At 39.8% G+C, this 20,371-nt stretch overlaps 1 protein-coding gene across 1 annotated transcript in view; it reads right to left on the bottom strand.

Moving 5' to 3' along the window:
- Nucleotides 1-3,404: 3,404 nt before the first annotated feature.
- Nucleotides 3,405-20,371, bottom strand: part of QSOX2 (quiescin sulfhydryl oxidase 2) — a 42,489-nt gene continuing 25,522 nt past the window's right edge. The window contains 6 exon segments of the mRNA XM_032767607.2: nucleotides 3,405-8,358; nucleotides 12,578-12,646; nucleotides 12,649-12,676; nucleotides 12,679-12,761; nucleotides 17,704-17,854; nucleotides 19,659-19,781. Of these exon segments, the coding sequence (XP_032623498.2) occupies nucleotides 7,808-8,358; nucleotides 12,578-12,646; nucleotides 12,649-12,676; nucleotides 12,679-12,761; nucleotides 17,704-17,854; nucleotides 19,659-19,781 (1,005 nt within the window). The 3' untranslated portion in view covers nucleotides 3,405-7,807.

Here is a 20,371-nt window from a genome sequence, read left to right as displayed (position 1 = left end):
CCTTGTCCCCTTCGTTCATTCTCCCTGTGGGTGTGAAGCAGCAAAGTTGCACTTCCTGGATGTAGTCAGCCACCCCATGGATGTTGACTTCCATCCTAATATTTTCATTTCAAAATCTCTTTGTGAAATTTCTCTTATGGGGTGAAGACATCTCATCTCAAACACCTCTAGGCATTGGGCAATAGCCTGTAGGTTCATACTTCTCAACATTCTGCATGGTGGGGTGCACCTTTGTTCTATGCAGTGGGGCCTTCAGTGGCATATGCTTCTCATACACAACGCCCGAGATGTGATTCCATGCTCTTCCAGTACTCTGAAGAAACTCACACCTGAGCGGACCTATTCCATGACCCAGTCACCAACATACTTGAACTAACAAGCTTTAGTTTCACTTCTTTACTCTGTTTGTTTCCAAACCTATTTGCTGCACTTGCCCTACCTTAATCTTGTTTCGTTTCAGCTTAGTTCCCTCCTTGCCCAATGCTTTATTGCAATCTTTGCCCCAAGGGGTTTGTGTTGCAGTGCTACAATCTTGCTAGGTATCACTTTGAGATTTCCTCACTAACATCATATTGAGCTGGATTTTGTTTCCACCTGATATACAGAACCAAATAGTTTACACTGTTTTGGAACCATGTATTGGCTGTCATCCATCCGTTGGCAATACAGACAGCTTTCCCTTCCTCATTCATCTGTCTAGGCTGCATGTCCCAAAAGCCATTTCAGATCCCCTTCTGTTTTTGCCTATGTGCACATTCACATCACCCAGCACCACCAGCAGTTCTTCAGGGGCTGCTGTGTCTGCCAGGGTTGGTGGAAACACACTCTCTCTTCTTCGTTACTTCCTTGTTGAGTGGCATACGCTGATATCACGAACATGACACACTCTTTAACTTGGGCTCATACAGACCTCAGCCTGTCATTTAGTCTAAGGCCTGCTAACACAGGCTTCCTCCGCTCTTCTCTCACCATTCCCATGCTGCTGTTATGCACCTGCTTGTCACCTACGGAGAACCATTTGCAATCTAAGCCCAATCCTTAGCTGATATGATGGTGAGGAGCAGTATCAGTGTTGTGAGTGTACAGGAAACCCGATGGACGGGGAAGCAGCAATTTCAGTACCTTTATTCAGCACACTAGATACATTCACTGTTGCTACTTTCATGATATGGTGCTAGTTTGGCTGTGAAGGGCACTGCTTTTCATCCTGCTTTGCTCTGCCTGCTAGTCCCCCTGCCCCTCTAGAGCAGTAGGTCTCAAGCTTTCCAGATGATTTTACTCCTTTCAGGAGTCTGATTTGTCTTGCATACCCCCCAAGTTTCACCTCACTTGAACTATTTGCTTACAAAATCAGATATAAAAACAAGTGTCACAGCGCACTGTTACTGACAAATTGCTTCCTTTCTCAGTGTCTGTATGAAATTTGTTTGTAGTGACTTTGCTAGCGCTTTTTATGTGGCCTGTTGTAAAATTAGGCAAATATCTAGAGATGAGTTGATCTACCCCTTGGAAGAGCTCTGCGTACCCCTGGTTGAGAACCACTGTTCCAGAGGACAGTTCAAAGACTGGCCACCAGAAATCCTACTGGCTCAAGGCTGCCCTGCTTGAGGCAGGTGAACTTCTGGGCTAAGGCTGAAATGCCTCCCACTGTTTGCAGTAGTCGCTGGCACAGAAGCATACAGGCCAGCCTCACCCCTCCTTGTAAGCAGGATCTACTAGTGCCCTTTGGTAACTTGTTCCAACAGTCACAATATGCTAAGAACTATAGTGTATTTGTTGGCATCGCTGACACACACTGCAATGAGAGGGCCTTTTAGAGTGACCAGACAGCAAATGTGAAAAATCGGGATTGGGGTGAGGGGTAATAGGAGTCTATATAAGAAAAAGACCCAAAAAATTGGGACTGTCCCTATAAAATCGGGACATCTGGTCACCCTAGGGCCTTTCCCCCATTAGACTAAATGTGCACCCACTTTCTTCCCACTTTCTTCTATAGGCCGTGTTGCTGGAGCCGTGTCCGTCCCAGGATGTTTGAGAGACGAGGTGGCTGAGAGACAAGTTTTCGAGCTATATGGAGCTCTTGCCAACAGAAGCTGGTCCAATAAAAATATTCCCTCACCCACTGCTTTTGATAGGTGGTGGGAGCTCATTCTCAACCCCACCTCGGCCATAACAGCACTTTTGGGAGGCCCTCATGGTCTTCTCGATTTGATTGACCTACATCATATTTGCAATTTTAGACACCTCACACCATCCATATGAAACGAGTCCTAGTACAGATCCTTGGGACAACCCCCTGTTAATTTTCCACCCTGATGAAAATTGACCATCTATTCCTGTTTTCTGACCCAGGAGAACTTAGTTTCCTTAATTCTCTTATAAAAGCCTTTGACAAAATCCATAAGTCCAAATAAATTACATCAACATATTCTCCTTTAATATTAGAAGCAGAATTTTCCTTTACAGAAGCTGTGCTGGTTTGTCCCTATGGTAACAAATATGTAACACTATAGGTTTTATAACTGTTTTAAATTAGAGTTTCAATAGTTTAACTGGTACTGAAATAAGCCTTCCACAGATTACTCCCAGCCCATATTTTAAAAGGAGGCACCATTTGTTACTTTGTGAGTTGGGGCAAGGGGGAATTCTACTTCAACAAGCAGGACAGAATCACTCCATAGCGCTTGAGGGGCTTCCTAAGGGGGGATCCAACCTCCAAACAGCTAGTGAGCAAATCCTATGTGCTCTAGCCAGGGTCACACCCTACAATGAGGGAACACACCTTTCTGCAAGGAAGCTTGGAACTTTGAAGTGCTTGTCTACAACCAATTTTTCCCTTAAAATTTCCCAATGATTGTAGCAGTCTTCCTATCAGCACCCTCTTCAGCACATTCAACACTGTTGCCCAGAATTGATTTGAGCAGGGTTAAACAGTGGTGGCAGGGTCAACTTTAGCACGCCCATTGTTGCTACCACCAGAGGACGTGCACTGGTGAGAAATTAACAAATGTCTAGTGTAATCACAGCCCAAAAGATTAGCAGCAGCCAGGAAGCAAATACTTTGGCTATTAGTTAAGTTCCTTTTGTCTTAGCTCTTAGAGAACCATGAAACAAAGTGAAATACAGAAAGTAGTTTTTCATCCCCACTAGACACAGCTTCACCAATATGCCATTTACATTAATGTTTTATGAAGTTGGGGGTGGGGGCTGAGGGGAAGTGAATTTGGAAATTCAAAGTGTTAAACTTAACTGTTGGGTTCAGGCCAAATATTTTTTAAAGTGTAACAACACATGATGCCCCCTACTGGTTGAAATGCACTTTAACCAAATTATTCTTGCAACATTCCCCAATTTGTATTAAAAGTCCAGAACAAAAAGGATTTGTCTACAAAAATAAAAATGCATTTTTCCAAAATGTTTGCAATGTATTTATTGAAATGAGCACATTCTTCTACAGTTTAGTACAAAATGGGCACTTTCTCTGCTAGAGAGAGGTATATCACTGATATTCTCATGTCCACTACTTTCTCTTTCATTCAAGTCATTCAATCAAAAATAAATAAAACAAATACTTATATTCAGTCTCAACAGCTTGTAGTCAACATTTTCAGACCCAGAAAATACATCTGAAGCTTTTGTAAAAATGGTCTTAATGTCGAGTTCTAAACAGGAGTCACATGAAACACACACAATTTGCAGTTAAAATTGGAACTCAAGGGAAGAGTTTCATTTTGGCATTCTTGGCACTAGCTTCCCCTCCTCCCTTAGACCTAGTAGGTTCCTATATTTGTTATTTTCATTTTTTTCTGCAGTTTAATATTTCCACATTGAAAACATCCGAATAGCACAGAACCCTTTCAGTGTGTTACGATAGACAAAATTCCTTCCTGAGTATGAAAGTCTGGTATGATCCATACATATACATTTCTCTCATTTTGGAACGCAGTGCATTATAAAATCAAAATGCCAGGATTGAATAGGTGCTTTTAAAGGCATTTTAATAAAAGGACATAACCAGCTTACGACAGGGTATTTGTAATACAGCATGTCAAAACAGCACTGCGTTATCTCATGATGGACACTGTCTGGAGACGCAGTCAATCGTGAGTGAAATCATTATAGCACTGAATGTGAAAATCCACCGGGACAATCATCATGCACAAAAGGAAATAACATGGGTCAGTTTAAACCTACATAGTAACAGCACAAACTGAGATTTACAAAACTAAACCCAAAGTTCAGGGTAGCTTTTCCAAGTGAGGTGGGCACTGCTACCAATGAAAATGAAAACTATGTACCAATTACGTGGCAGCACTTAGCCATAACACCAAGATTGGATAATCCAAATTCTGTTTACATCTATCTGTATTCTTTGAGCAGGAAAAAGCCATTCTGGAAGTTTGGGTATCTGTTCCACTTCCCATGTTTCAAACAGCATAAAGGCAGAATGAAAGCTTACAATATTTATACAGTGAACAAAGAACATTTTCTTAAATGCATCATTCACCAGCTGTTCTAAGGGCAAAATCATCCCCATGATCCTTCACTGGCTTGATTGGTTCAATTAATATACTGATGAAAATAAAAAGACAAAAAACTCAAACTCAATTCTACACATCCAGCAGAGTTAAAAATAAGCATGTTATTTAATACTAAAATGTGTGATCCTTGCTGCTGTTCGTAAGTTCAAAGAGCCCTCTGAGACTGATCAACATTTTCCAGATCAGGTGCCCAATTTTGAGAGACGCTGAGCTCTCCCCGCTTTGTCAAGTCACCTCAAAAAAATCAGGCCGCTTGGTTAGGGGCCTCTCAACGCCTCCAAGTTCCAAAATTTTGGCCTCTGTTCTAAGCTCTTCCCTTTGGGACCCCCACTATTTGAAACCCTATAATAACAAAGCACAACGGCACAGATCAGACTGAGAACCTTAACTGTTAACTTCCACTCTTGTTTCACCATCTCTCGGAGTATTTAAAAATGAGCCCCATGAGACCATACGGGGATTCTTAATCCCACCAAAGAGGGAGGAAGCCATTTTGGTCTATCACGCCACACCTTTAAAAACATCCATTTACTTAGAAAAATGCAGACTGACATGAAACTGTTCATGTGTGCTTCTTCCCATCCATTTCGGAAGAAATTCTTACAACTTCACAGACACCTCAAGCATAAAACCATCACCCTACAGCAGACTCTGCTACCTCAGCACACTGCCAACGGGCCCAGGCAGTGGACAGAATACAGAACAGAATGCAGAACTCCTGTATGGATGCTCACCATCTAGCTCCAAGTATACAGGTGGGATTTGTCACTCATGCAAAGCCCATTTATTCAGGCTTTGCACATAAACAAACTTTAGCCCTAAGGCATCTTAAGAAAAGATGAGTTAATGGTTTCTTCACAGCGCTTGTTCTGTGAATGCAGATTTAGGCATTTTTAGACACATACAAATGTATTCAGAGTAAATTTATTGAAGTGGTTATTGTAAATATGCAATAGTCACTGCTAGTCCCTTTGCACTGGCTTTCTTTGAATAATCATTTGCCTTCTTTTAACGTTACACAAAGCTGCAGTTTGACACACAAATCCCTATAATTTCCATTTGTTAATAAAAAAATATGTCCTTGCTGAGACGTATGTGCTAAGTTTTAGCTAATTTTTACTGCTAAGTTTTAATTTTATAATACGGCTTGTAGTGGAAATAAGAAGGGGACATTACAGAAGTACACAGAATAATTAATAAAATGAAGGAATAAATGATTGAATTAGCCTGGAGCTGTTTATTCCTCCTCTCATAATACAAGAGCAAGGGGACATTCACTGAAATTGACAGTTAACTTTTTACACAACATATTTGATCTGTAGAACTCAGTGCCAAAAGAAAACAATGAGGCTAGAGCGTGCCAGGTTTAAAAAAAGATTAGAGACATTTATATGAATAAGATGACGACCAAGAGTTACATTAGATAGGATTGTAGACCTCACGCTCCATGCCATAAACCATCCACTGACAGCTGAAATCAGGAAACTTCTACTTTGGGCTGGTAATTTTGTAACTGTTCATTTCATGGCTTCTTATGCCTTCCTCTGCAGCATTTGGCACCAGCCACAGTCAGAGGCAGAATACTCGACAGATGGACCAGTAGTCTGATCTGGAATGGCAATTTCTATGTTCCAAAAAGCTGCCACGACCCATATTGGAGTAAAAGAGATGAGCACAGTTGCAACTAAACGTCTGTTTAGAACCAGCGGTCACTCCAATGAAATGAATAAGCAGCAGGTGTAAAAACAAACGTAAGGACCTATTTCTTCACATAATGCAGTCAACCTGTGCAACTCATTGCCAGGGGATGTTGTGAAGGCCAAAAATATAACTGGGTTAAAAAAAGAAGTTCCTGGAGGATCGGTCCATCAATGGCTATTAGCCAAGATAGTAAGGGACGCAACTCAAGCTCTGGGTGTCCCTAAACTTTTGACTGCCAGAAGCTGGGACTGGACGATCCCTTGATAATTGCCCTGTTCTGTTCATTCCTTCTGAAGCATCTGGTACCAGCCACTGTCAGACCACCACGGGACTGACCCTGTACGGCCATTCTTATTTTGTTGTTTTTTAATCCAAACAGTGGAATGCACTAGCAGAAGGAACATGCATAAGGAGGCTGTCTTGAATCACTCATATTTTTGTAGCACCAGAAAACTTTACAATTGTGAGCGAAGATTCTTACATTGCGGAATCCTTTATACTGAAGTTTTTTTGTATGTGTCACAATGTTGTAAGAAATTCACTGTAACCAGAACTGAAATTTGTATTGGCCCACCAAAACCACTCAGGACTTTCAGCCTACTTGACCAGGCACTGAGTTTCACTTTACTAGAGTTCACGAAAAGTGGCTTCCAATAGCGTAATTCAACAGTACAGTATTTCCCCTAACTATTCCTTAGTTACTCCCCTACTTATAAATTAGCAAATAAAGAGTGGGTTATTTAATGCTCTGCTTAAACTTGGAATAGAGGGGCAGGCAAAAAGATTGGGCCTGGGTCTGCTCTCACTTACAATGGTGTAACTCTATTGAAGTCAACAGGGTTCCTTTTGAATGGACATTGCCGTACGCAAGATCAGAATCAAGCCTCTTGTACGCTATTCAGATCATCCAAATACCCACAACTGCTGAACCTCCTGGAAGTGCATATTCCCTTGGCTGGAACTAAGGGGAGAGGGAGGAATTGTATTTGGACACTTATGGCTTCCAACTGCAAATATGTAATGGAGAAAAACATTCATTTTTAAAAACATAATACATTTGTAAAGTTTATTCAAATACACTGTTTCTTTCTCTGAAAAAAATCAAAATTCTTGCTTCTCCAAAGGCAACAACAAGATCTCACACAATGAGCAGCGGGTGGACAGGTAGATTATTTAGTCAACTTGGGATAAAATTAAAAAGTTGTGTCAGAACACACACACTAGTATTCAGTTTGTTTCCAACACCTGGAGTAACTAATTACATAGTGCGGTTCCTCACATTAGAGACCAGTAAATGATGCAAACAGTACGTAATGATATGTTAATAGAAAAGTTCAATCTTTCTCCTTTAGTAAACACTTTAACTCAATGCTATGGACCTGGATACCAGACAAATATTGGGATTCCTAGAACACGCCCTACAGCACTAAGTGAGAACATTGGTGAAATGAGTTGGGAGGAGGGTTTTGCAACAATACTGTGTATAAAATCCCTGATCATAAATATTAAAGCTGCGTCTGGTACTGATCAGCCACTTACAATGAAAATGTCATTTCTGGTAAGTTCTACACACCTGGACGATAATACCTCACCTTCCACCGTTTGGACCTCATTCGGAAAAAAAAGTACATTATCATTAAAAATAAGGATGATGCTACATAAAGTACAACACACAGACTCATGTCTATGCTAGAAAATCCAATCCCTAAGAAAGACACAGATGGCTTGGTCTCTTTATGGATAACTGATTCGATTGCATTTTTACCTCCATCTCTGACAGGTCCGTTATTTGCTATTAATTTATCTAAGACCTTAGATTTTGAATCCAACATATTTTGTTGATCCAGGATCTTGTCATCTTTGTTTCCACTTGTTTTCTTGGGTAAATTTTTGTCTTTTCTCTCTCTCACATCCCCAACTTCTATTTCATTAGTGTTAACCTGGCCTTCCGTGTATTTATATAGAATATTTTCATTGTGATAGTGATGCTTCAAGAATTGTAGCACTTGGGCCTCATTCCAGCTGTGTAATCCTTTAATTTCATCATGGCACTCAGGACAGAGATCTGGAGTTGGCCACTGAACTTTAGGAAATTTTGGATCTTCACTCGGATCACCTAAGTAAGGAAAAAGAAAATACAAATACCATCCATCTGCTCATCTGAAAGTGAGGAGACTATTTTCCATTTAATGAAAGTAGAAAGCTTAGTTTAAGGGAACAATAAAAGCCACACTTAAAAAGCCACAGTCAACATGTTTGTACTAATCTAAGAATGATCAAGAATGAATTTTGAAATGAATACAAAGCCTTCCTTGCTGAAATGTTAATTTTCATATTCTGAGGTACTGCTTTTTTCTTGGAGGACACATATTAAATTATGACAGTCTCCCTGTAACAGGAGAGCAGTTCACAAATGCTACAGTTTTAGCAATGATAAAAACCACTCAATCAAATGCATTTCCAGGAGTTAATTTAAGTTATGGCTCAAAATGAACTGCTCTTCTGTGCACAGTACTGTGTAGTCCTGAAGTCTAGTTTTTGGCAAGATGCTTCAAGGCCATTCAAAGTCTTGTAAATATATTTACAAGTTTCTATAGATACTGGCAACAATTCCATCCTTACCCTGCTTATTTCAGAAGTCTGTTTTACTACTATAGCAAACCATTTTCAGTACTTTGATAATGATTTTTATACATTTAAAAGTTAACAAGTAAACTGAACCATTTTAAATGTATAAGCGTTTCTCTTGGACTGGATTCAATTTTAGTGTTTCAATTTCTCATAGCAGCAGCCATCATTCTGTCTTAATTGGTAGTAGCTGTCTTCCATAGCTAGTATTGGACTTTGTCTGCTCTAGAATAAACTCCTTAAACTTCAGTTAGGTATTTTAAAACAAAAATCCTTATCTGGCTGAAAAAACTAACATGGCTACAGTGTGTACACAAGCACCTCTGATTTTGATAATACATTTATTGTTCAAAAATTTCACAGAACTATGCTAATACAAAACAGGAAATAACTATTTGTAGAATTCACTAAGTGGCTTTTAGAGAGAACCCTACCCGTGGTAAAGTTCCTATAAACCACCACAAACTATAGATGAATCCTAAATTACAGTCTGAAAGAGAAAACAGATTGTAACAAATTTAGCACATATCATTTGGCATTCTTTGCAATGCATGTTCAAAATTTGTACTAGAAGAAACTTTGACCAATTGTTGCATGACTCAAAGCAGCATCTTAGTGAACTCTCCGAGGAGAAAATATTTTTTTCTAAACTATTATATTCTATCTTGACAATACTTAGCAATCTATTGTGAAGAAAAAGACTCCAATTTTTCCCTTTACCCCCTCAGACATTGGTAACATGCATTACAGGGAAATTGTATCTAATATGTTGCGTGCTTCTCCTGCTTGGAGGCACAAGACAAAATGTTTGTATTCAAAACAATATTTAAAACTTCACATATCTTGGGAATGCAACTTACCCAGAAAATAAACACACTGTTGTACATTTGAATTGTAAGTAACGTTACATACACTAATCCATAACAGCAGACAGGTACCAAGTGCAAATAGAAACCAATTTTCTTTAGTTTTTTTAGTTATAGGACACCAGTGCAACACAATGGATTAAATACAACCTAATAGTTTCACAGTGTTTTAGTCCAATTGTTATAACGAAAGCTCTATAGAGTAACAAATCTTGTTTGAAGAATAATTTTAGTTTATTCAGTTACTGATTTATGAATAGTTAAGGCCATTCTACACCAAGGAAAAGAATCCTGTTCAATTATGATCATCTTCTCAATTACATTTCTCTAGTGCTTTTTGTATTCCCAGCTAGAATAAAATGAAAACAGGTTTGAATGGTGATCTAAAACATTTTGGAAAAAATTGTAATTATTCTAGTTGACAGATTAGTAAGTAGCTAAGCTGCACTGCTCAGGCCTGGTCTACAATACGCGTTTAAATCGATTTAAAGAGCGTTAAATCGATTTAACGCTGTACCCCTCTACACTACAACGCCCTTTATATCGATATAAAGGGCTCTTTAAATCGATTTCTGTACTCCACCCCGACAAGAGGAGTAGCGCTAAATTCGATATTAACATATCGGATTACAGTTAGTGTGGACGGAAATTGACGTTATTGGCCTCCGGGCGGTATCCACAGTGCACACTGACCGCTCTGGACAGCAATCTGAACTCGGATGCAGGGCAGGTAAACAGGAAAGCCCCGCGAACTTTTGAATTACATTTCCTGTTTGCCCAGCGTGGAGCTCTGATCAGCACGGGTGGTGATGCAGTCTCAAATCCAAAAAGAGCTCCAGCATGGACCGTACGGGAGATACTAGATCTGATCGCTGTATGGGGAACAAATCTGTTGTATCAGAGCTCGTTACAGAACACGAAATGCAAAGCGTTTGAAAAAAATTCTCCAGGATACACAGCGCTGCGTGACAAGCGTAACGGAAGCCAGAGACTCAAATGAACGCTCATGGATGGAGGGGGTACTGAGGACTCCAGCTATCCCACAGTTCACAGCAGTCTCTGAAAAGTATTTGCATTCTGGCTGAGCTCCAATGTCTGTAGGTTCAAACACAGTGTCTGGCGTGGTTCAGGAATACGCTCCTCAGTTCCCCTCCCACCCCACGTGAAAGAAAGGGAAAGAAATCATTTCTTGACTTCTGTCATATGTCACCTATGTGTACTGAATGCTGCTGGTAGACGCGATGCTGCACAGTGAAGAGCAGTATCCTCTCCTCTCCCCCCTCCCGGTGGTAGACGGTACAATATGGACTGATATCCGTCGTCACCATCAGGCCCGTGAGTGCTACCTGGTGGCCTCAGGTGAGGCGGGCCGGGGGCGCCTTGGGTAAAAATGGAATGACACCCAGTTACTCCCAGTGGATGGTAACAGAACGGCTGGTAACCGTCTTCATCATAGCAACTGGGGGCTGAGCTTCATCACAGCCCCCTCCCTTTCCTGTGTACAGAATCAAGATTCGTAGCTGCCTGACTGTCATAGCCCGGGAGGCTGCCTCCCCCTCATTTTAAATCTCACTAACAAGATCTACTGTTTCATATTCTGCATTCTTTATAACTTCAATGACACAATGGGGGGTGCGACGACACTGCCACGGTAGCCCAGGAAGGTCTGGGGGAGGATGGGAAGCAAGGGTGGGCGTCTGTTTTATGCGCAGGGCACCCCCTGTGAATACTGCACACCGGAGCAGCGTGTGCTGCTGATACACTGGTCCTCTAATAGCAACTTGCCCCATCTAGGCAGGACTGACTCTTTTTAGAAACGCATAAGGAGGGATTGACTCAGTCTCCAGTGAGTCAATCCCAATTTGCTTTTGTGTGCCGCCCCCAGCCGATTTCGTCAGCCAGGGCACATCCATGATTAGCAGCGGACAGTACAGAGGGGGATGAGATAACCGTCAGTCTCATTCTATTTTCTCCGGCAAGTAGACGTACAAGAACGACCGGGTAACGCATCTCTGGCTATCATTGCAAAAGCAAGGAATGCTGCTGTGTAGCGCTGGTGTATCGCTCTCTCTCCCGCGGCATTCCAGTACACTTATGGTGCCTAGAAAAAAAAAAGCTGAACGGGCTCCATGGTTGCCGTGCTATGGCATCTGCCAGGGCAATCAGGGAAAAACGGCGCGAATAGGATTGTTAGCCTGTATGTTTTCCTCGCGAGGAAGTGAATGGATCTGATGACATTTACCAGAACCACCCGCGAACAATTGATTCAACCTCAGAATTCAATGGGCGGGGGAGACTCGGGAACTATGGGAATAGTATGGAAGGAGCTACCCACACTGGCCAACACTTCAGAAATCGCATCGTTAGCCTCGGACCATGGAACACAACGCCGAATTACTGTGCCTAGTGTGGCCGCATGAAATCGAATTTTATAATATCAGTTTTATAAATCAATTTTAGCTAATTCGATATTTATCCCGTAGTGTAGACAGTGGCCTCAGTTTCAAACAGGCTTTGAAACGACGCTGGAGGACATCCATCACACAGCAGGTTGGAACTTCAAGAAAACTGATGCTCGAGAACATAGGAGCTTCACCACACACATATTGTATCCTGAAACCATTGTGACCTGCAAGAGTGGGTGTGCCTAAATGCGAAGTTTTACTCACTCTGTAGTTATTTCTGTTGGAATTGGAAATCTGCCCTGTGACCAGTTCTAAGTAACTTTTGAACAGCCGCAGAGTCATTGACCACTATTTGTTAAATTAATTCGATAACAGTACTATCATCTAACCACCAGACAAAGCGCAGCTTGGGGACCATGCCAGATTCTCGCCGTACCTGCAAGCCTGTCATTCAACTACATTGTGCCTTCCCACAGCCACGAGAACAGCCTTGTCTAGGTTTTCCGGAATCCATGGATTCTTTAGCCATTCTCTTCAAAATCGCTGTGCACAAGCCTATGCACCAAAAAAGTGCTGAATATACCTCCGCATTCGATCTGTGGGACCACTTGGGCGATATCCTACAAAACGTGGAAAGAGCAATGGTGTCCATGTTAGCAGCACCTGAACAAAACAGCTTCCAACATTTTTTCACCTGCCACAAGAATACATAAGCCACACCAAGATAAAATGAATCATGGGGGGGAAGAAAGAAAAAGTTGCCCCTTGTAAAAAGCAGCCAAGAATCCTGTGGCACCTAAAGACTAACATACGTTTGGAGCATGAGCTTTCCGTGGTGAATACCCACTTCATACAATGTATCACCCACAAAAGCTCATGCTCCAAAACGTCTGTTAGTCTATAAGGTGCCACAGGATTCTTTGCTGCTTTTACAGATCCAGACTAACACGGCTGCCCCTCTGATAAGTTGCCCTCTCTTGGTTCCACACAATGTTGCTAGCATTTCAAATTTAGAATGTTGCTTTTATTTTATAGATGCTCCTTTATGTGGATATCCATCGTACAAATGAGCTCACACAACAACTGCACCTCAGTGAATAGTTTTGCATAAATAGTTCTACTGCCTAATAAAACAAGCTATTTATACAAATAAAACCTCGTTGTAAACAAATACTAGACAGACACAGAGTGTTAAAGATATCTGACTCCACAAAAGTGAACTGAATGCAGGAAGGATAACATTATATATACACCTCTACCTCCATATAACGCTGTCCTCGGGAGCCAAAAATCTTACCGCGTTATATCGAACGTGCTTTGATCCACCGGGGTGCGCAGCCCTGCCCCCCTCCTGGAGCACTGCTTTACCGCGTTATATCCGAATTCATGTTATATCAGGGTAGAGGTGTAGTATCAAAAGCTAATCAGTGGTGTTCACTTATTTCCCCTTTCCAAAGATATTTTGCCAATACAGAGAAGAAAGTCAGTTACAAGATCGACATGCAGCACAGATGGTAAAACACTTTTCTCAGAAGGCCAAGTCACAGAGTAAGATCTGGCACTGTGAAGCCAAGTGTAGTTTCTTTATATAGCAAGTGATTTTTACAAAAAAAGAGTATACTCCAAGACCTCTTTCAGTGACTGAATGAACATACAGTGTCAATTTAATATTAAATTGAGCTCAGATACTATAATGTTGGGTGACCTTATTTAAAAAAAACCCAAAACAGCAAAACCCCTCAAAACAGGTAAAGATGTCTCTGTAGCCACAATCTGCCTCTCACCTTTCATTAATATTTTCTGTAAGTTCGAGGAACACAAATATTGCATTCTCACTATATTTACATAAACACAAAGGCATACATATATGTATATTTAATACAGTGACTTTATTAAAGTAACCCTTAAAAATATAAGAATTTTGGAATGATTTTCTGGTAGAATCAGGACTATTGGTTCATAGTGTTTACACACCCATGCTGAAGGTACATGAGTGATTAGGTAGTGCAGAAAAACTGCAAAGACCTCTGCAAACGAAGAGCCTTCTCCTGCCATTATGACTGCATACAGTGTTTACAAGTAGTCCTTATTCAAATTCCATGGATCCGTAGTCAGTAAACAGAGTGGTCTTACAGTACTTCTCAAAGATTTAATTGCAGAGTAGCGTAGAGATGTCTGACCAGTACTTAACCTCTCTTGTAAAACATACTGTAGCATATTTACTAGTATACTATGAATTATCATAAATAATTAACATAAAAACCTTTGCCAAATGTAGTACATTTTGTGATGGAGCATCCTGGATTGAATTGATTGACTGAATTAGCAACTACTGTAGCCGAACAAAAATTCAGCTGTATCTACAATGGGATGAGATATAGTAAGGTTCTACCATAATTGATTACAGCATTTAATTGAATATATATTTCTAAAGGCATATACAACATTTTATTTACATTTACTAATGTTAAATATAATTATATTTGAAGTACTTTAATTTCAAAACAGTTCTGTAGTGCATCTACAACCTCCTGCACTTTTCACTGGAAAAACTGTTAGCACAAGCTATTAAAAATATTAACTGTTCACGTACTCCAGAAACACATGCACAAGGGTCTATTCATAAAACACATGTAGGCAACAAAACAGCAGCATTATGCCGTAAACATGAAAGCTCAAACATAAAAAGAAATGATTTGAAACCAAAGAAGTAATAAATGGGGAACAATCTCTACTCAGACATTCAATATCTGTGATTGAACAGACATGTATAAATAAAAAAAACAACTGAGATTAAAGCAGATTAAATGTGAGTATTAAAAGAACTGCTGAAAAATAATTTTAGAAAGCCAACATGAATTTCAGGCAAAACAAAACTATTACTACGCAACAGTATTTTAAAGATTGATCTTTTAATTTTTTTAAACAAACACAGTTTATACTATTCTTCACATTACTGGCAAACTCAGCCCCTTTACATAGGAGCAAAGAATCACACGCAGATTTAACCCAAATGCATTAACTCTTAAAATTCTAAATCCTTGAAATCTCAAGTGTCACAATGTTCATCTTTTGATGGTTTCTTGTGATTTTATTGATTTACAGATTCTTGAGAAAATTTGGATGTTATCAATAAAACAAATATAGGACCTCATCCTGCAAAGCCTTACACGTGTAATATTTACTCATGAGAATAGCCCCATCACCTCAACACGGCAGCTCGTACAACTAAGGATTTGCAGGACAGAATTCTTGCAATGATTTTAAGCACTAAGATTCTACTAGATTCCTTTACACCAATCCTGTTGCAGGGTCAGAACACACAGCTCAACATTTTAACAATGTGTCTGCAAATGTATATTGAAGGAAACGATATGTTAGGAAAATGAGAGTAAATTCACCTTAGCTAACAGACTCTACAGGTAACTCGAACTACCAAGAAAATACTGTTGCTTTTAAAAAATAAAAAAATCCAAAACGCAAAATGGCTCATTTTGTTTGTTTTTCTTTTATCATCCCAGAGATGGATCTTCTATTAACATCTGCCATATATCATCACGTAATCCTTTTCTCTTTCCTCCCAAACTACTGCTATTCAGGGTAACCCTAATCTTTAAAGTGGACAAGAATCATAAAACCCTACCTGTGGTGGGAAGGATTAGGGAGTGCATCATGCTTTTTAGTAGATGGGATTTAAACAAGCAATAAGGAGAGGAAAACCTCCCAAGACATAATCCGACAGTCTCAGACTGACCCAATTCTTTCACCATAAGAAGTGATCATCAAATATCTGTCCCGTTTTAAATTGATAGTTCAGTGTACTGAAGATTTTTCAGGTTTTCAAGTACACTTTAAATTTCTGCCTTCTTTGAAAACACACTTGCAATATTGAAGCAATTTAAGATGCAATTTTACATAGTTCAATTACAGAGAACAAAAAAAAAATTATACTGCTAAACTACAGCATTTTTGTGGCAAGTGGAATGAGTGAACAAAGAGCACTGGGATGTGTAAGTTATACCGGCTGTCAGTGCAGTGCTATCCAACGTGCCTCTCTAGGGTGTGCTCTTCACTAGGAACTGTTGGTGTTAACTTCTAAAAGAGATTTACCCTGTCTTTCCACAAGTATAAATGTACAAGTACCGCCAGTTAGATGCTGAACTACCCAATTTATAGATGGAGTCAAGCTAAGACAATTAAGCAACCTTAATTGTGTCTGCAAATAATGCTGCACAAATGTTTGTGCCTATAATTTGTGAGTTCAACCACAGAGCCTTTTTTTTTTTTTGGTAAACCGGCCTCTTACAAACGACAAATGGAAAAAATTAAACCAGTTTCTAACGTTGGCCACGTGGTGACATTCCTCCTAGAATTTTATCTTTCAAGGACATTTGTTGCCTGAAAATTGTTTTTGTGATTCCAATCCACCAATCTGGACACAGGGTTATTCCACACAAACTTCCTATAGCCTGGCTCTGCCTAAACTAATTGTCCATTTGTTTTACAAAGTCTCTCTCAAACAGGTATATCAGCAAAAAGGTACAAACCTCCATATTCTCCATCACTAAATAGTCCCTCCTGACTGATGGAAACCAAAGTGGATTTTTAGCATACAGAGCATTTGGGGCCATAATTAAGGGAAATTGATTGCCTCAATTTTAATTGGGTAGTTTCCAATCTCAGATTATTCTTGCCTTATTTCTGAAAAGATGATTTGAAAGGTGTTCCATAATCTATCCATTTTCTATAACATTTCTAGAACTCTTCCATTACATTGCTTTGACATTATGATCAGCGCAAGTGTTTTAAAAATACAACAGAGCAAGAATAAAATACTGTCCTGTCAAATACAAAATGATTTAGAAAATTTCATTTTAGTATCATTAATTCAGTCTTCTAACCATGATGGAAATAAAATGTACATCTGGCCAACAATGTATATAAGCTTCTGAAATATGAATCAATACCAAATTTTCATACCTCCCTGTGGTTTTAAAAGACAAGTAATTATTTGGTGTGTCTGCTATTAAAGAAGAAATATCACTTCTGGGCACAAACTTTCATGGTTGACCTACAATATGAAAATGCATTTGAAATAATTATTCAGTCTTATGATTTAGGATATGATGTATCCTAACAAACAGATTTGCATACCCGTCCCCACCACACTCCACTGGGAGAAACATCAGTTCAGTGTTTCAAAGACATTCCCACTCATCTGTGTTTCATTTTTAGCCATCTTCAAGGCCATATACCTTACTTAACCACTCCTGCCGGGGAGAAGAGATGGCCATTGCTCCTTTCAGAGCCCATCAACACAGTTCTTGAGTCAACGAGAAGGATTGCAGCAGATATGCCCTGACCCCTACTGGTCTAGAACTGAAAAACTGAGCCTTGGATGTCAATGTCCTCCACGGAGCTGGATTGCATCTTTTATTCAAGCCTGTGATCTCTGAGCAGAGATTTATTCAAATCCAGTATTTGTTATGCTAATTTATGCACAGCTAGATTGCCACATCAAGAGCTCCCCTCCTTTAGTTCTCCTGCATAACTGCTGCTTACCTGTATTGATTAAGGCTTTTGGTCGAACTGCAGCTTGAACAGTTAAGGTGTGGAACAGCTTCCAGAGGGAACAGGTATAACCTCTCAGCTCTGGTCTGCTCCCCTGACAGCCGACCCACTGAACGTGGTTAGTGAGGAATATTCCAGAAATCTGAAAAGAAAATATTCCTTAAAAGGTGTCCAGTCTGGGACCAGATTACTTGAAAATGACACTTTCCCATTGAACTTATCACATCTGTTAATTGCTCCTGAACGTACAGATAGGTCTGGTATGTGTGCACCTCTTCTTGTTGTGTTTACTTGGTAATTAAAAGAAACAGATCTTTATGCACGTGTGACTAGTAGAAAAAGGCCTTAGACAAGCAAGCCTATACAGCCAAACATGTGCAATGCTGATATTACAGGTAGACGTTTGGACGTTCTTTTAGTTGAGTATTATCTTCTGGTTAAATAGAAGGTATGTCTACACTGACAATGGTGTGTGGAGTACAGACAGTGCCTGAAAAGCTAGCACAGGTATCAACAGCAGTGCTGATGATGAACATGGCGTAGGTGAGTAGAATAAACGTCCTTAATGTCTGAACCTCCAGGTTCCATGCCTTAGATCGCTTTGTCCATTCCCCCTATGTCTACGCTGCAATTCTTAGTAGTGTAGTTTCCTGCTTCTGGAGCATTTCCCCACCACAGTGAAAGACTCCAGCCGGGGGTAGGGGGTGGGGCAGGGAAAGGCTTTGGCTGCTCCCCGTGGTATGTAGCTACACACTGCAGTGACAAGTGTGGACACCCTGCCTTTCACTGTGTTGCACAGCTACACACGCAGTGCCTGTACTCTGCACACCATAGTTAATGTATTTTCCTAGCTAGCACCTTTCAAATAAATAAATAAATAAATAAATAAAGCCAGTTTAATGAAATGCTCAGTTCAGGTCAGAATGGCCCAAACCTGCAAGATGAAGTTCTCAATTCCAACTGAAATGGAAGGGAACTGAGGGTACCCAGTGCTCCACAGACACTCAGCACATTCCAGGATCAGCCTCCAAATGTATTAGTTAACATTACTGTTAATGACGGTAAATCCTAACTTAAAAAAAAGATGATCCATTTGTGAAAGTGTATTAAGTTGAAGCTATTAAATTCATGTTTAAGGAACTTAGAATTTAAGTAGTGTGGGCTATTCTAATGTATTGTTATTAAATATCTTTTTGCGTAAGCATTAAAGCAGGACATAATACTTTTCTCTTAAATACTGTAAACTAGTGTGATGGAAAATATTAGGCATCCTAATTTGTAAATATTCTTTATAAAAACACTAGACAAAAGAATTTTTTTTTTTTATTCTCATCAACATCTGTTCTAGGTCAGTATATTAAGTTTCTCAAAAGTCTTCAAGGTTAACGTAAAATCATGATGGCTAACTTTGCCAGCTTTTAAACTCTGGCCTTCAAGACAATCATAGTGCTGGCAATAACTGGTCCAATTCAAAGTCCTAAAAATCCCATTCATCAGAGGAGAAGGAAATAAAGAGGGAGGTGTGCCTCAGCATACAATAAATGTGTGGAATTGATTTGTGCTGAACAGTCTCACTCTGCCCTTCTCTGCCAGAAAGGCAATGTTCATATTCTGTGTGTGTGCGTCTTTCTTTTAAAGGATATTGAGCAAACATTTTCATCAGAGACACTGAATTATCTGAACATGGAAAGGAAAGATCTGTAACATCAGTGACTGCACATTCATACACACAGGACTGTGCTATGCTGCACTGTACTTCATGTGTCTCATTTAAGTTCCTTCATGGGGATTTTTTTCTGGTTAATGAATTCACTTTATTTCCATTTTAACCTTCTTATAACTGCATTATGCTCGAGGGAGGCATCCATAAGTGGTGTCTTGGATTTATACAGAACCTTATCCTTTACTAATTCTGTATTTTATGCTGGAAACTAGTAACAGCTTACCCGCATTTTGTTGTTGACCAGATCTAGGATAGCATCATAAGGGATTTTGTCTAATGGAAGGCTCACCAGCCACTCTTGCAAGGTCTCTAACAACTTCACCACGGGCTGACGGCCAGGAAATAACTAATGGAAATAAGAAAGTACCCATAGATTTTAAAGCACTCATTACGGTGAGACCAATTCAGGTTTTAAAATGATTTTATTTCTTAAAAGCTTTAATTAAACTTGCCATACTAGATTTTTTGTTATATACAATTGGAATTAATCACTTATTGTATTTTTCAGTAAATACCCACTTTGCATTAATTTAACATCTGTACACATATTTTGCTCACCACTGAAATGCAGCTGATATTTTACAGCAAACGCAAACATAATACAGCAGTTTAAGACAGAATGTGAAGAAAATTGTATCCAAACTGCAGAGAGAATTTAGCTTGGCAGAATACTCCTCAAGATTGAATTTTGGCAGGCACTTCCAGAGGACTTTTAATGTTCAGGACCTCGTTTTCACACCTCTCCTGAATGATACCAGCCCCTAATATAAATAAATATTAATAATGCCAGAGTATTGGTTCAATCCTGACTCAAGTGGAAGAGCGTCACAATGCTTCCTACAAAACCATGGCAATTTCCCCTCAAACTTTTGACTCAATCTGACCTAACTTTATTTGAGATGTAATGTCACGTCTAAAATTGGAAATACACCTCTG

This window comes from Chelonoidis abingdonii, chromosome 24 (genome assembly GCF_003597395.2).
Source record: "Chelonoidis abingdonii isolate Lonesome George chromosome 24, CheloAbing_2.0, whole genome shotgun sequence".
Classification (NCBI taxonomy): Eukaryota; Metazoa; Chordata; order Testudines; family Testudinidae; genus Chelonoidis; species Chelonoidis abingdonii.
The sequence above is the reverse complement of the archived record's forward strand: the minus strand, read 5'-3'. Positions and strand labels throughout refer to the sequence as shown.